The following is a 16,630-nucleotide window of genomic DNA, read 5'->3' as shown; positions in this document are numbered from 1 at the left end:
TGTGCTCTTTTCTTTCCCTTTAATTAAGTGCTGTAATACCATGTTTCTGCCTTGCAGGTGTGCTTCTCAGGCCGACTTCATTAGTGTGTGTGTGTGGGGGGGGTTTGTGTTACAGCCCCGTCCAGGTGCGTGTCGCTGCTGCTGGACCTTGGCTGTGCTGAGTGCCGTGGCTGCTGCCTTCACTGGCAGCCCGGCACCCCCGTGGCTTGGTCCTGCCAGCACCCGTGGCTTGGTTCTCATCATACTCTCGCTGGGGTTTGTTTTCTTCCAGGACTGTACCGAGAAGGGGAGCAGCTCCTCTCTGCCCCTGCTTTTGAGAAGCTTTCCGTGCATTCGCTGCCTGAGCTGCTGGCTGCCTCAGCCCGAGCTCTGCCTTGTGGAGCTTGTGTGTTTGTGCTTTGGAAATTTCAGTGCACGGTTGTGTGAGGGTGATGCTCTATAGATTTACACAAAAATGTGCTGAGTGTTTCTTGGCAGAAGTGTGTGTAGTGTGTGGGGATGTGTTTTTGCTCTGGCCAGCAATAGTCATATCTGTTCTCCCAGGTGGAAGAGGAGGGACAGATGGAACCTGTCTCAGCCCTACAAGCAGGCTTTCCTCAGAGTCTGGGTGCTGTTGGTGATGCCGAATTTGCCCCAAAAGGCGAAGTAAAAACTGCTCAGAGACTAATTTTCTAAGTCTTTAAGCAGGAGGTATTTATTACAACGCGTTGGAGAACCCCCAGGTCGCCCTGGACAAAGAGTTCTGCCCGAGAACAATAAATGCAGCTTTTTATACAAGTTTGAATATAGGTTACATCACCATACATGCATATTCATACATAGGTGGAGCATAGGCGGAGTCTTTCGATTTGGGGAATTTCTTGAGGGTACATCCGGTGCCTTCTTCATGGGCCTGGGGCTTCTATATCCTCTTTGTCACCGTAAACTCTTGAACCTTCCCTAATTTGGGCAGTTTCGTGATGGTTTTGGCTTGGTTTCCGTATCTTGACTAACTACCAGGTCATCTTACCTTTTTGCTGATCTTCTTGGCTCTTAAAAACTGCTCATACTGTTACTTTCTCAATTGTTTTTTTATTTTATGGCTTCGGTGTTCTCTCCTGTCAGTGTGTTCTATCTTCTTAGACGATTTATTGCCTCCATGAATTCTTAATACTAAGCTTTCTCAAAATATTTTACATTTCACATCTTAACCCCTTATTTCTCAGAGATTACTATAAGTGGCTTCATTGGAGCAATATTTTGTTAATCAAAGCAGAACATTTGAATTTGGAGACAGACCATAAGAGTGAGAGCAGCCTGTGAGTGGAGGGAACAGCCGTCTGCTTTACAGCTGCTTTGTTATGGGGGGGTAACATGAAACTCGGAACAGTGAAGTGGGGACCTGACAGCTCTGCAGGTAGAGAAACAGCCCAGGGGAGCAGCAGAGATAATGTTCTGGATCACCATGAACTGAATGAATGAAAAGTGAGGTCAGCATTGCAGGTAGCATCAGCAATTAACTTTAATTGTGCAGCCTTGAAACAAAAGTATCTGTGGAAGATTTCAGATGATTTATGTCAGTGGAAGGATTGACAAACCTTTCTCTTGCTTCTGTTGTTGCTAAAGCTGCTGTGCCACTTAATTGCCTAATATTAATCCCTGGAAATTTAGAGAATGGCACACTGGGGCAGATGTCAGCAACAAGACTTCAGATTCAGCTTTTTCCCTCTCTTGTTATTTACTCTTGAATTTCTGTGCAAGGATTAAGACCACTGTGACTCTCACAAGTATCCACACAGCACCAAGGGGTGTCCCAGGGACGGGCAGTGTGATTCCAGATGCAGCACAGGCACTCAGTTCTTCTTCCCTTTGCTTACAGAGTACCTAATTCCAGCAGTTAATGTATCAAATAGATGGTTTCACAGGGCAGTGCCATCCGGAGTTGCAGAGCCCAGGGAAGCAGTGAGGTTTGCCCTGTTTCCTTCTCGGCGTGGCTCAGGAGCCCGGCAGTGCTGAGCCCACGCGCTTACAGCTCGAACCCTGCGCAGGGCAGAGGCTCCCGGGTGCCAAAAGTGTTTGGGAGATCGAGGTGGCTTAAAGTGCTTGGGTTAGGATGCCCTGAAGTGATCCTGTTTTCATCACAGATAATACTTCTCTTTGAGATCGATGTCATCCTGTGTGTTTGTAACTGGACTGAGTCGTGTTCCTCATCTGCCTCAGGTGAGGTTTTTCTCCCCTGTTTTCTGTAACTCTAATATTACTTTGAAGTTGTCTGCATCAGGCTCACTTTTTTCATGTGTTCTAATAAGCAAGATCAGAGATGTATTCTTCCTGCCTGTGTTTTCATTGAGGTAAGTTCATGCAATCAGTGTAAATATCTCTTCCAAGATAGTTCTTGCTAAGGAACAAACTTTGGATTCTTTGGCTTTCAAATATAAATTCACCAGTCTTAAGAAGAGTGGAGTGCTGGAGGGACTCACCCACAGTATTTTCTGTTTCTAGATTAACTTCTGCCTTTTTTGTAAATTAACTTGAAATTCCTTTTCCAACAGTGTTTCAGATACTTGAGCAGTACTCTATTTAATTTTGCTCTGCAAAGAACTGGATTTGTCTCATGAAGAAGAGCTAAGTTGCAAACAGTGGAGAGAATGAAGAAATGGTATTTCCATGTATGGAACAGGTTTTGTCTTATCTGCAGGGAAAAGTTCTGATACTTTGTGTTGAACTTTTATACTCGGATACTATCTTTTGTCTGCTAGTCCCTACTCTAAATGTGATGGAGCCTCGTGGTATCTCTGCGAGGGGAACACGACTGTATCAGAAGGGGCGATCCTGGCTTCCCTCCCTTGGTTTTCCTGTTTCTCGGAGTGAGTCACTGCCGCTGACTGGGGCTCTGATTCGAGCCCTTCCCTTCTCATCCCTCAAGGCAAAATGTTCTTTGGTCTAAACTGTCCAAAAATATGGCAAGGGGAAACATTAAAGAGGAACTTGAAGCTAGCTTGGCGCTTGAGACATAAAAAAAATGGCTTTTAAGGGTTCTGTAGTACTCAGTTCCCATTTCTTTGGGCAGTTCTGCACTAACTGTGTTCTGATTAATTCCTTCCAGCCGCGGGTCCCACGGGTGCCCGTGTTGATAGTTCAGCCGTGGCAGCGTTGGTGGAAGGAGTGGATGGAGCCGGGTCAGGGCAGGGGCTCAGGGCTCCCCCTCTGCTCCCTGGGTGTGGGTGGGCAGGTGGGAGGGGGGTTGATCTGCCAACAGCAGAAGGAACTAGATCAAACTTCTGTTTTTTATTTATTTATTTATTTATTTATTTTTTTGGGGTGCATAGTAATTCCTGATCATCAGGTTTAGCTCTGACTGTGTCCTGTGCATACCTGTGGCTTCCTAGCTGTATTCCTTTAGTGGGGACAATTTAAAATACACTGACAAAGACTGAAACACGACCAGAGGAAGCGCTTCATTTACTGAGTGTGTGATGGGTTGTTTTCACCTCTCTTGATTACAGATACCCGTGAGCGGGACCCTTACCCACAGCTCTAGGGATCCTGGTGATTGCAGAGCAGTTCATCACGTTTTTCAAATTGGAAATTGTTGCTTGCAGTGCTGGTCTGATAAATTTCTAGAAAGCTCAAGCTGTTAAAAGTTGAAATTTGTGCTTTGTCACCTCTAGGGGTGATGAATTCCACAGGAATTCCAGACTGAAGCTACAGCCTGGGCCGAACAGCAAACCTTTGAGCAAACTATTATTAATATTGAAACTGTTCCTATAGCTTAATCAGAAGACCTCATGATATAATCAAATTACTCACGGGGCTTTATCATGCTGTGCACAGAACCAGTTTCATTATTAAACATGGGCTGCTCAGCGAGTCCAATGGCTTTTTTCAGGGTCATGTAATCATTGCTTGAGTGCCATCAGTCTGAATCCAGGAGGTCTCTGTGCTGGTTGTTGGCGATGCTTACAGAAGAAAATTGCTGAAGTCCTTGAAGTGAGGAGCCTTATCCTCATGTTTTTGGGCTTCCCTGATGTTCTGTCCCAGCCTCTGCTTGTGCCAGGTGCTGGGCTGCAGAGCTGCTGTTCTGCTCTCCCAGCCTTTACCTTCTCTCCCATAACTGCTGCTTGTGGCAGCCTCATCTTTGGTGACTCTAGAAAACTTCTCTGCTCGTTTGTAAGTAATTACAGGTTGTGCTTTGAGATAATTTTTTTTGTATTTATATAGGTTTTGTGGCAGGGAAATGGAAAAATCCACTGCAGTGATTTTTTTAGGGGATTTATCCTTGCACTGTTTGGTGGTGTGGTGGGGTTTTAAATTTTATTTTTATTTGGTTTGTTTTTTTGGGGTTTGGTTTGTGTGGATGGAAAAATCCACTGCAGTGATTTTTTTAGGGAATTTATCCTTCCACTGTTTGGTGGTGTGGTGGTTTTTTTAAAATTTTATTTTTATTTATTTGGTTTGTTTTTGGGGTTTGGTTTGTGTGGTTGTATTGCACCCCAAACAGTTATTGTGACACTGGAGTGCCTCAATTAGTTCTGAGTGACAAATAACCCATCTGTAAAATCAATCTAATTACTTTGCAGTTATATTTTGAAGCAGAATTCACTTGGGAAGCTTTTTGAAATTCCTAGTTGGTGTTTGGCACCTCCTGGCACTAACACCAGTTTCCTGTGCTGACGGGATGTGACGTGTGCCCCGAACCGGGGTTGGCTTTGGTGTGATGCCCTAATGTGACTTCTGTCACTGAGTTCAAGGTGCTGTTTTCTATGATTCTGCATTCTTCATTTTTCTAGTGCTGTGAAAAACTTGAGTCAATTCTCGATTCTTGAATTTGGTGCTACCACTCTGCTTGTTTAGGGTTTTTTTTTTTTCCCCTAAGCAGAAATTTTAAAAGTGAATAATCAGCAAAGATCCCAAGTCTGGTTGTCAGAGGCTGACAGGGAAGGGGAGAGGGGTTTTTAAAAAGTTTTTTTTAATCTGTGACTCATGAAAAGGAGTTTTAACTCTCTGGTTTGAATCTTAAATGCTACTAGAGGTTACTCTGAAACTTTAGAGAAAAAAAATAAGTGTTAATCTATCTAACTAGAACCTTTTTGGACTGTTAAGATCCAAAGTTGGTATTGGTAGTTAAATTTCTGTTCACTGCAGGGCCTGGAGTTTTTAATAGTCTCAAAATTGAGTCTGGTCTTTTTTAAAAAATGATTTTTTTAAATAAATCCTGGTGGGCCAGTTGCACGGTTTTGTGATAGCGGTGATCTTAGAGAGCTCTGATTTGGGAACTGGTACTTTGTTGGAGTGTATTTGGTAAGAGGAGAAGTGGAAAATGCTTCAGAGAAAGTTTGCTGTAACGATTCGCTTGTGAGCTGTGGGCCTCTGTGTTTATCAGTCCTCATTGTTAGGACAGGATGGGACGTGGAAATGAGGGCGCTTTGGCTTGCAGGGAACTCCTCACTGATTTTCATGGTTTTCCGTGACGAGGCTGCCGGGAGGATGGTGGGACCAGCCCGTACCGAAGGCGGTTTCCACTCTGCTCTTCACGTGGTGGGTTTGTCCTGCCGTCCTTGTGCTCACACAGATCTCTGAAACTGGCTTTAGCTGGTTTTTTCTTTAGTTTCTCCTTGGAATTTGAGTGTGTGAGCTGGGCAGATCCCTCTGTTATCAGAGCGTGAGCTTGTAGTCAGAGCTGCTACGAACCCCACGCTGATCACCCCGGGAATCTGATGTAACCGCGCTCATCCCGCACGGATAACAGGAGGTTATTTTGTGGTGTTTAAGCTTTGGTGGGGTGGAGAGGGTTGGGTTTGGTGACGTCCAGCATGTGCTCTGCCATTCTCCTGGAGTGCCTTCAGCACCATCGAGGCGAGGGATGGAACAGTGCAGGACATAGAGTGAATTCTCGATGCCTCTTGCTTCCTGCTGTAACTGATGCTCGGATGTATTTTGGGTGATACACTAGAGACCCCCATAAATCCAGGTGAAAGAGTAGCCCAGCTCTCTGATTTCCATGTTTGGACTGAACCTTGTTTGGTGGTTTGTTCTGTAGAAGCAAATGCTGATGGGGCACAATGGCATTGATCAGAGCTAGCAAGGAGCTCACATGGGTGGACAGTTATTAGCTGCGGTGTGACGTTGGTGCGTCAAGGTCGCGTTTCTTCAGCAGAGCGCTGTTTTGGGTTAACTAGAAAATGGTGAGGGGGATTCATCCTCTTGGTGTGGCCTAGAAGGCAAGACTGGGAGCCCACAACATCTGGGTTTCATCACTAACTGTGTTACTGATTTTCTTGGCATCTCCTAACAAAAGTTCTCTAGTTTTTGGGTTGCCCATCTACAAGGCTGGACTGCTGCTCACTTTGATCTCCTCAGAGGAATTATGTCATGCGGACTGAATGCATTGTCTTTTACCATCTGACCATTGCTCAAGCGTAGAAGTTTACACTTCCTTAAGCAGTCTTCCTTCGTTTTGCTAATTGGTTATGATCTATTGTGCAAGAGTTTTCCTAAGGAACTAATGCTGCTTTAGGGAGAGACAGAGAATTCAGCCAGTGAAATCTGGTGTGGTCAAGACACGAGATAATGTAGAGCAGGCAGGGAGAAACTCTGCTATTGATTTTACCGTTCATAAGTTACTTTGGATGTGCAAGTAAAGCTGTATATTTGCTACAGCTGTTACGGGAATAACTGCTGCTGATTTCCTATCGAAAGCTGTTACAAATAGGGAAAAAAAAGGGGCAAGCAGCAAAAAAGCCTGAAATCTCTGGTGAAAAGAGCAAATGCAGTATTTGAAAGGCTCCAGAGGATATTGATATCTTGAAAGCAGTCTGTGACATTGACCCCTTAGGTCAGCAAACCTCCCCACTTCTGTTCAGAAACAGCTGAGCAGTGTTTAATGACAATCTGTAAAAGAAAAAGAACAAAAAAAGAAAAAAGCTGTCTTCCTTGCAGCCTCGTGCCGCCAGTGTCTCTTGGGAGCTGGAAGGCTGGAGGATCTTGGAGCAGGTGGATGGAAGTGGAGAGCAAAGCTCGTTGTACCTTTGCTTCTCTGCTCCTCACTGCTTCCCTTGGGGGCTGGGATGTTGTAGCACAGCTTTCATTTATAATCTGTGTCCTCTGGTCAAATCCACCAAGAGGAGAAGAAAAGTCAGGAATTCTAGGACTGGGAGAAGGAATGAGGCAGGGCTATTTGCAAAGCAAACCCTTCAATTTCATCTGCTTTGTGCACTGGAGATAAGTGGAGTCATGATAAACCTTTGTCTTGTCTCTTACTACTTTCTTCCTTAGATGTAACTTAAAATTTCCTAAGATCTTTTGTGGACCACCAGTGGCACCAGAGAACAATTGAAAGGAAAAGAAGAGAGTGGCCCAAAGGCCCAGAGAGGGAGGCATCCCCCGGGATGATCACACAGCCATCGTGCTGAAGCAGAGGTTGTTTCCTTTCTCGCCGGTAAAGCTTTTTACTGCATCCCTTCAGGATGGGCCTGGGGTCAAAGTCTGCATTTATGCATCCTTGTTCCCAGGTTCTGTTGCAATAAATCACGTGGCTTGGGAGGAAGAAGCCCTTGAATATTTCAGTGTCTTCAGCCTTTCGTGCACAGAGCCGCTTGATAGGTGGGACGTGAACGTTGGGCTACCTGGGGAGATTAATCTGCAGTCCTTTGTCTTCAGGAGATGCAGCATAAAGCAGGTTTTGCTTAAATAATAGGACTTCAGCATCAACACTTAATTCATGCATGAGTGGGGCCAGAGCACCCGCTAGCAATGCTGCTGCTCCTGCGGCCGTGCTGGTGAGCTGACTTCTGTCGAGGAAGGCCGTGATTAAGCAGCTTCTAATGAGGCTTCAGGACTAACAGTGGTCTCCAGGCTGTGTTTTGGGAACCCTGGTGCTAACGTTTGGCTCATAAATCAAGAGGCCTGAGGCTGGTATAACAATATTAATTAGGAAGCTGGGGTGCTAGCTGAGTGTTTTTAGCTATTTTTTTGCTCCTGGGCTTATGGACTATAAAGCCTGAGTGTGGATTTTATGGTGTAATAAAAAGAAACACTTCTGCTTGTAAAAGAATGAGACTGCAGTAAATCTCTGGTGAAATAAAGCCAGTGAAAAAGATCTAGGTGATCCTGGGCCTTTGTAAAGAGTATTTATTCTGTTAGCAATTAATTAAAATGGTCTGAGATTTTTTTGTAGCTTAATGATCTTTTCAGATAGTGTTAATTCTGCTGGTGTATAAACCGTAGTCCCTGGAGATGATGTTTCATTGTGCTTTCCCTTGGGAAGACACTTGCATCTTCGTCACTTAGTCCCTTTTTTTTCTTCTTCTTCTTTTTTTTTCCTTTGACAATTTGTCAGGCTGTGGGAAGAGGCACAGGGTGGATGAGCAAAGTGCAGTCTGTATAAACCCACTGCTGCTGGGGGGACTGGCCAGTCTGCTCCTGGGGAAGTTGCCTTCTGCTCTGCAGCCCCAGCCCGATGAGCCACAGCTTTCACCCAGCACGGGCTTGTGAGCTTACGTCAACCCTGCGTGTCCCGGAGTGACCACCTCTTCAGTACAATAAAAGGAGGAATACTTTTTTAAACCACAAAGTGTTTAGCCTCTGGCAAATGATTTAATTCGATCTGGAAGCCTGTGTCTTGTGGAGGTATTTGTGTGCCTGCAGTTTGGTAGAGGAGCAGAGGCAGTGGGATCGTTGGTCTCTGCTCCGATCGTCTCTCCCCTGGACGTGGGGGCTTCACCCGGTAACTCTTCACCCAGGGATCAGTGTCAGCCTCTCTACCCTGGGCTCGATGGGGATGTTACCGTGTCCTGTGGGTTCTGCAGCTCTCACATGGGGGGAGCAGCCCTCCCTGCTCAGACAGTGATCCTGGCATGGCTGCTGCCACCAACGAGAGAAAGAAAGAAAGAGTCGCTTTAATTTCGCTTTCCATTACAAATGCAGAAATAATTTTGTCCACTGAAAGGTCACTTATTTTTAAAGGGACTCTGACTCAGAAATGACTTTTCAAAAATACTGCTTGTAGCAAATAGTATCTTCTCAATGATCAAAGCTGGCATGTTTTAAATTGCATCTTTGGTTTGTGCTGCTTAGTTTTTCTGCTTGGCTGGCTTACTTGATGAGAATCTATCGGCCAGTTTCATTTACTGGGCTGTCACGCTACGGGCTTCTGGTGGTGGTCAGGGTCATGGGAGGCAGAAGAGGGGCAAAGAAAGATGCAGTGAAAGTAAAGACATCGTGGAAGCTTTTCTCTTGCTCCATAGGTTCTATAGGTTGATTTTACCATCTCTTTTTTTAATCCATTAAATCCAATTGGAAGTTGGTGTCCTTTGGGGTTATGGAGAATTTAGCAGGAAAAAAAAAAAAAACCCCATCAGAACTTACTTTGGAGGTTTTGACAGAGAAATTGCACTGAAGGCAATGTCTTATCGTGAGGTTAATCCCTGTCAGAACAATACTCTTGCTTTAGCAAACATGATTCTGAAATCACATCTTACTAGCACCAGGGAAAACGCAAGGCAGCCGATAAGTTCTTGTATCTGTTAGATTAATGCTATTAATGCTAAAAGTACACTCTCTGGTTTGACCTTTGTGGATAGTGGTGGAGAACAGTATTAGTGCACCCTGCACATCTGCTGTGAAACGAGGGAGACATCAGAGTACAGCGAGATGGGAGACGTGAGCGCACCCGGACCCGCGCCGTGATTCACTTGCTGCTCAGCGTGGCCGTTGGAACACAGTGGAACCACATTCCACTTACGCAGCATATTTCCATGAAAACAAGGGATTTTAGGGAATGGATTGTAATGAGTTTGCACACAAGTGCAGAAACTTTTTGTATATTAGACAAGAAAATTCCTCAAACTACAAACCAGACGTGTGTCTGCTGCAGAAATCAGAGCTGATTGTGATGATCTGCCAGGCGTCCGCGGTGTTCGCAGTAAGGCAGCAGAGGTGTGTTTCATGTAAGTTTGCAGGTCTTGGTGAATTCCAGGTGTGGTGATATTTGAGAACTCTGTTTCTCAGTAAAAACCTCTCCTTTATAAAGAGGCAGCAGGCTTTCACAGGCTGACATCTGTTTACTGATCTCTTAGCTATGTTTGGTCCTAGAAGTGCGGGGGTTTTTTTTATCTCCCCTTTCATAAAATTTAAATGTGCATTTCTTTTCCACCCTAGGACATGGTGCAGGGTGAAGAGCACAGATAAAGAACCTTCCACCACTCCATAGCCTTTTCCACCTGCCCTGAGGACTTCATGCAGCAGGACGCAGGCTGATGCCCTCAGCACACCCTGCCATGGACGGGGGGAAGAACTACCCGCAGCACGAGCACCAGCAGTCGGGCAATACGCTCTACAGCATCCCCGGCCTCCGCTCCCAGCTCGCCATGCCAGCCATGGAGGTGAGGGCCCCAGCAGCTTCCTGGGGAGGGGTAGGGAGAGGCTGTTTGGAGGGTGTCGCTGGAAAAGGTCTGAGCAGAGCACTCCAGCCTGTCAAATCTTGGGAGTCCTTGTGTGTGTTTACAGGAGCTGTTTATCAGACTTTTTAGGCAGCTGTCCAGGGACGTGCAGTATTGATTGGGAATGCTGGAGGGTTGAGGTGACGACTGTCTGCTGCCTTTGAAGTGGGAGGATAAAAACAAGGCTGTGATTAAAACAGTGCCTCTCTGAAAGCTGATAGGTGCCAGGCTCCTTGGGAAAGGACTAAAGAGTTTACACAGAATTGCGAAGTTTGTTTCTGCCCCAGCTCATCTCTGAGATGTGCTGAATCTATCACTGGGCCCAGCTGTGCCTTTTTTGAGAGCAGCAGAGACAATAGGGTTGTATGTGTCCTGATGTGACTGCTAAAACAAGACTGAGTCCTTGATGTGTTTATTCTCAACAGGGCAAAAAGCAAATCTCTATCCCAAAATAGCTTTGGTATCCCTGCAGTGCTCTGTATCTGTTGATAACTCGTGTTTGAGTTTTGTCACATAGAGGAATACAGAGGTTAAAAAAAAGAGGCCCATTTCACCAAGCGTGTGTTACTTCAAGCTTGGTGAGATATCATTGCTTTGGACACAAAAAAGGAAAGATGAAAGACTGGTCTGTAGCTGAGTAATAAGATACCGTGTTCTTGCCATGATTGTATTAGTACATGCTGAGCTAAAAGCTTCCTGTTAATGGTAGAGGCTGTTTAGGGAGGTGGGAAGACAAAAAGAGAAGAATGATGGTTTTGGGTGTTTACCTGCACAAGCTGATTTCAGGTTAGTGGGCTGGGGATCACTTTCTGCAAAGACTGAGGTTGAAGGACTTGGAAAGGGGGCTGACCCTGGTGTCCTTCTGGAGAGAGTAAGAGGAAAGTAGGTTCAAGAGCTGAAACTGGAGTGTAGCGCTCGAGTTCTCCTACTACGAGAGACTGAGCAGCCTCTGTGTGTCTCAGTCTGTGTGTCTCTGGAAGGCTCTGAGGGAGAGAAGCCGTCAGCCTGGGCTCAGCCCCCTACTACGAGAGACTGAGCAGCCTCTGTGTGTGGAAGGCTCTGAGGGAGAGAAGCCTCAGCCTGGGCTCAGCCCTGCAGCTGCAGGTAGCAGTGCCTGTCCTCTGCTGCTGTAACTGTTCTGGTTTCTCCTTTCAGAATTCCGTGATGGCTGTCGACTCGTGGAGTAGCTGCTACCCTGCCTCTTTCCCAACCTCATCATTCCCAAGTGAAAACCAGTGAGTGCTGTTCTCCTTTGTATAATTCCCCTCTGCTCTTGCACACCCCGTGATTCAACTGTTTCTTTGCTGCTTTCCTTGTTTACTTTATTTCACTAACTGATGGGGAAATAATTGCATCACATACTGATCTTGTGGCATTTCATAAACTGCTGCATCTTGGAAAAAGCAGCAAACAGCTTTTTTAAAAAAAATGGAAAAAAGATAAAGACTTTGATTTCTGTTAGACCTGGAGGCTGCTATGAGCGAGGAACAGCCTTGTTTTAGTCTGGATTTTTACACTAATAGAGTTCTTGAAAACACCTCATTAGCACAATCTGTCTGAGCACATGCATCATGCAGTCTCTAGCTTTATACAGATGGTGCAGCCAGGGAGGAAGGTATTACTGGTACCAGGTGACAGACTTACGGGTGAAGTGAAGTTAAAATCTTTTGCTGTGTAGGTAACTGGAAGCTGACTAAATACTGCCAGCTGAGGTCAGTAGTGAAAAAATGTGCACAGCCCCCAGCTGCACAACTCGGAGCTTGTAGAGAGTCGTGACTTTTTCCTCTGGTTGTGGCTGATGTTCTTCACTGATAACCTCATCCCACAAGGTGTGAGGTGTTGAGTATGGGCTCGTGTGAGAAACTGACTGACTTCTAAGTAAAGCTGTGTAGTATACAGCACAGTTTAGTGCTGTAAAGAGGAGCTGTGATGGGTTTCAATAACCTTTGCATAGTAACAGTGGCCCTGACTGATGGGAAAAACATCAGCCATGTGATTTCTAGATTCACTGCAAACACTTTTCTAGATTACATGCCCTAGATTTTTGAGGGATCTTTGTGTAACAATGAACATTGTTCTTCCTTCTCCCCCTTTATGATGAGCCTTGGTCCTGGATCAGAAGGTAGGACGTGTCAGAAGATGTTTGGTCCTTGTGCCACCACCAAGTGACTCAGTTTAAAACTGTTAGGACTGGGAGATGCTGATTGTTGGGAAGAAGGTTTGAAAGTTGATTGACAGCTGCTTTGGTCTGTGAATGTGGGGAGTGGCCCAGATATGCAGGATGTGTTTTTATTTAGATCAGAGGTAGGAGGAAGGAAAAATAAAATAATTTGATACTGTGAGCTAATAACTGTTCCAGGTGCTCGAGGATTTAGTTTAACCTCCTTCCTAAAGGGACTGTAGCATCTTTGTGGAAAAGCAGAGTGATCCATCCTTCTGAGCATCGATAAGTTCCAGCCTGGCTGGCAGCAGTGAGAATCAGCTCCTCTGCCAGAGGGATGGGACGTGTTTGTCTCTGTATTAGTTGTTCTTACTTCTCATGTGCCTGATCCACCTCGGTCTGCAGAGTGAGCTAGCCAGGGGTGGATGGAACAGGGCGGTTCTTGACCCAAGAAGCTGTCCTGCAGGTGTGGAGTGGAGCTCTGCCCTGCTAGTTACTCCACAAAGTGAGAATTTGAGAGGAGTTCTCAGGCAAGTTCAGTGTCTTTGCTCTTAGCTCGCCTGTCTCTGATTGGAAGAGGCTGTACTTTTTGAGCATGATTCCTGTAAATTACACTTTGTGAATCCTCAAGAGAGCTGTAACAGATTTTCTATTTTGCTATATTGAACCACAAGATTAGATTGTGTTTATCTATTATGTTGGGGTTTTTTTCTTTGACCATTTGTTCTGGTTTTACCCTTCGCTTTCTTCCTGTTTAGTGCTGCTCTGCTGCTCGTGTCAACTCTGCTGGCAACGTTATAGCTTTGGTCCTGCAAAGACATGCCTGCATTTAACACAAATGTAAACTTGTTGACTTTGCTATAGTTACTTTTGGAAATGAGGCTCATTGTAGCAGTTTGCTAGAGAATGGTTTGACCAAAGCTGCACCTTTAGCTTCTTGATTTTTATATCCTAGTAATTGTAAGAATTACCTTTCAGGTGCAGTTTTCCATATCTGTATTTCATCAAAAACAAAGACGTCTGTGTTTCTGTGTTTGAAAACTGCAGCTGTGAATATTTTTTAGGGGGATTTAGGGTTAGGGTGTTACAGGTAAGAATCCTGAAAGGGATGGAAACATTGAAAAATGGGGTTGTAAAGGGAGTTGTAGTTTTAGCCCATGTTGTAAAATAGAAGAATGCAGGTGGCATTAGAGTTAGTCCAAGTTTCTTTCTCTTCAGAATCCTTACAGAAGAAATCTCATTTGCAAGTGGCTGTGTTTAGACATGGCTTATTCTCATAGCAACAGCTTTGTCCTGAAGCAGGTTTTTCCTGTTCCTTTTCAGGAGTTAACTTTCATGCTAGAGAATTTATTTAAAAGATACCAAACCTTGCCTCTTTGTTTCAGATTTCCTTAACCTGAAAAAATGTAAACAGTGTATTAAACCTTGCTGAAAGAACAAATGAAGCTCAGGTCCCCTGTAGGGAAGAGCTGTAGCTCAGTTCATTTCTAAGGTGATTATCCCTGAAGAGCTGAGCTTCCTTTGCAGCTGTAGGCTCGGTACATTCCTTGCTTCAAGGAAATCTGGTTCAGTCCAGTTGTGCTGTTGGAGGTGGTGTCACACATCTACAGAAAGGTATTTCTCAAAACCTGGAGCAAAGATTTCTTCCTCACTTTCCAAAACATACAACCCCTTCTTTTCTTGTCGTTTTCATGCCCTTTTCCACTTTGCCACCTATGTATGAACTATTGCTTGCTAAAATGGTCAGTAGGCTTTGAAACACATGAGTTGGTGTAATGATGGGGAGGAAGAGTGCCAGACTGATGCCTGGACAGCCTGCGACCTTGTCAGTTCATCTCTGATCTTCCACTGGCCAGAGATATGGAGTTTGCATCACTGAGTGAAGGGCTGTAACATGAGAGATTAAAGTCTGGCCAGAACACACGTGGGAGGTCTCCAGTGAAATTGCAGCATGACCTCAGAAGGGCTTCAGATGCATCTAGTGCATGGATGAGCAGCTGGTATGAAGCACACAGGGCAGGGACAATATCATGGTAGGCTAAACAAGTGTTTTTACAGCAAGCTGAAGCTGTCAAAGTGTGGAGACCCATCTCCTGGGAGGGATGTGCGTTGCATTGCTCATCTCTGAGATGTGGGTTCCTGTAAAAGCCTGTCCACAGTGTGTTCCTCTAGGTCCTGCTGTTGAAAGTCCTGAGCTTCAGGAAAACTGCAGGGAATGATTGAATTCTTTACAAAAAAACCAACCAAACCAAAACCAAACCAAAGCAACCCAACAACAAACCCCACCCAACAACCTTCTGTTATTCAGGAACCCAGTCCCTGCTTTAGTGCTGCAGCTCCAAGTCAGATCTGAGGACAGGAGTGCAAATGGGCAGTCGTTTGTAAATCCAGTGTGATTAAACCCAGTATAAATTTCCTTTCTAAAACAATTTTTTAGTTATCCAGTGAGCACCCTCGGCCTCTGAGGGGATGCTCTTGACCCAGAGTAGCTTCCATGGAGCAGGTTACTAGTAACAGTCCTGAGAGGGTGAGCAGATATGAACAGGGTAATCTTGCTATAGGCTGTTTTCACAGCTTTGCTTTGGCAATACAACAAGGTTCACATCCTCGATTCTTCTAGGTAACGCCTTTTTTTCACAGTTTAATTCAAGCTAACTTGTCAGTGGCTTTGTGCCAGCTCTTCAGAGGGTGAATATCTTTAAGTTCTTATTGGAAAAAAAAACCCAAGGTAAAGCACAGCACCAAAGGACTTCAGCAACCACTGTGTACTTGGTGGCTTTCCTAAGAGGATCTCGAAGCCGTGCACTGAGCTGCTGTTGGCTCTTTTTTCAGACTACCAGATGAAAGTGCATCTCACACTCACAGATTTGAAAACCAAGATGAAGGGAAGCAAAATAACATACCAGAGCTGGTCATTCCACAGCAGTTCAGTCCAGGGAGGTTGCGGCTGTCTTGGTCTCCTTCCCGTTACCTTAAGTGACTCTTGTCCAGACCCACGAGGTGCTGGGGAAATGGGAGGTGGCGTTCACTTTTCCAGTAAAAAATCATTTTCCCCTTCCCTGGTTAGTTCATTAGTGCCAGCCAAGCTCTGTCCTCGTGCAAGAGAGATGGTGAGACCGCAGCACTTTCAACTTGGAAGCAGTTTAAACAAGCCTTTCCCAGTGTGGAGATACAGTAATTTCCAGAATTTATGCACAGATTTTAATTTGCCTGAATAGATTAGGAGGGTTGTGCTGGATTGTCAGAGTTACTCTGTGCAAGGGTGCTAATTCCCCCTCTCTGTGTTTACACAGATTAAGTGGCTGTTTCAGGGTGTCTCTGCAGCAGGTAAAACAGGGGCAGCTCTGAAAAGAAGGAAAAGAGCAGGAGGGAGCTGTTCCTTTCTGGGAGTATTATCTTTAATGATGAAAAAAGAGCAGGAAAAATGTATTTGGTAGAGCAAGATAACTGTGTTTGCACATAAATACATATGTAAATGCTAAGCATGGAGTATTAATGAGCTGCGAGCCGCACATGGCATTTTAATTGCTTAATAATCCCTTGGCAGCGCAGTCATTCCCTGCTCTGCTCCTGGGTAGGATTTCTTCTTAAATTTTGTTTCTCCCTCCCCCAGTGCCCTGTTAAAGTTTATTGCTGTGGGTTCTGTAACTCTGGCATTACGAAGAATGTACGACTTGCCCACAAGAGGAAACCAAGTCAGAGCGGGTGAAATGTTTGAGTGGTTCCAACATGCAAACGTGTTGGGTGGCGATTGCCCCAGCAGCCGAGTGCACGGCCCTGACGGGAAAGATTACGAAGCACATTCCTTGCTCCTGCAGCAGAGGGAAAGGGTTTGCCTGTGTAATAACAGAACCAGAAGAAGATGAGTCGTGGAATAGAGGCCAGAGGCTTCTCCTGGGAAGGAGGAAGGGAGTTATCTGCTCTTGTGCAGTTCTTGCCTCCTCTCTGCTGGGAGGAAGCTGGTGCTGGGGGAAGGGAGGCTGGAGGAAGCGCTGCCGTGTGCCCTCCCCAGGAGGGAGAGATGGGAAGACCTTTGCTTTTTTCACTTGTT

At 45.3% G+C, this 16,630-nt stretch overlaps 1 protein-coding gene across 1 annotated transcript in view; it reads left to right on the top strand.

The window, feature by feature from the left end:
• The first annotated feature begins 10,235 nt into the window (after positions 1–10,235).
• Positions 10,236–16,630, top strand: part of SBNO2 (strawberry notch homolog 2) — a 45,941-nt gene continuing 39,546 nt past the window's right edge. Inside the window, exons 1-2 of the mRNA XM_010168908.1 lie at positions 10,236–10,361; positions 11,574–11,653. Coding sequence (XP_010167210.1) covers positions 10,236–10,361; positions 11,574–11,653 — 206 coding nt within the window. The remainder of the gene's footprint in view (positions 10,362–11,573; positions 11,654–16,630) is intronic.

This window comes from Antrostomus carolinensis, unplaced genomic scaffold, assembly GCF_000700745.2.
Source record: "Antrostomus carolinensis isolate BGI_N321 unplaced genomic scaffold, ASM70074v2 scaffold12115, whole genome shotgun sequence".
In the NCBI taxonomy this organism is placed as follows: Eukaryota; Metazoa; Chordata; class Aves; order Caprimulgiformes; family Caprimulgidae; genus Antrostomus; species Antrostomus carolinensis.
This window is presented reverse-complemented; position numbering and strand designations above follow the sequence as displayed.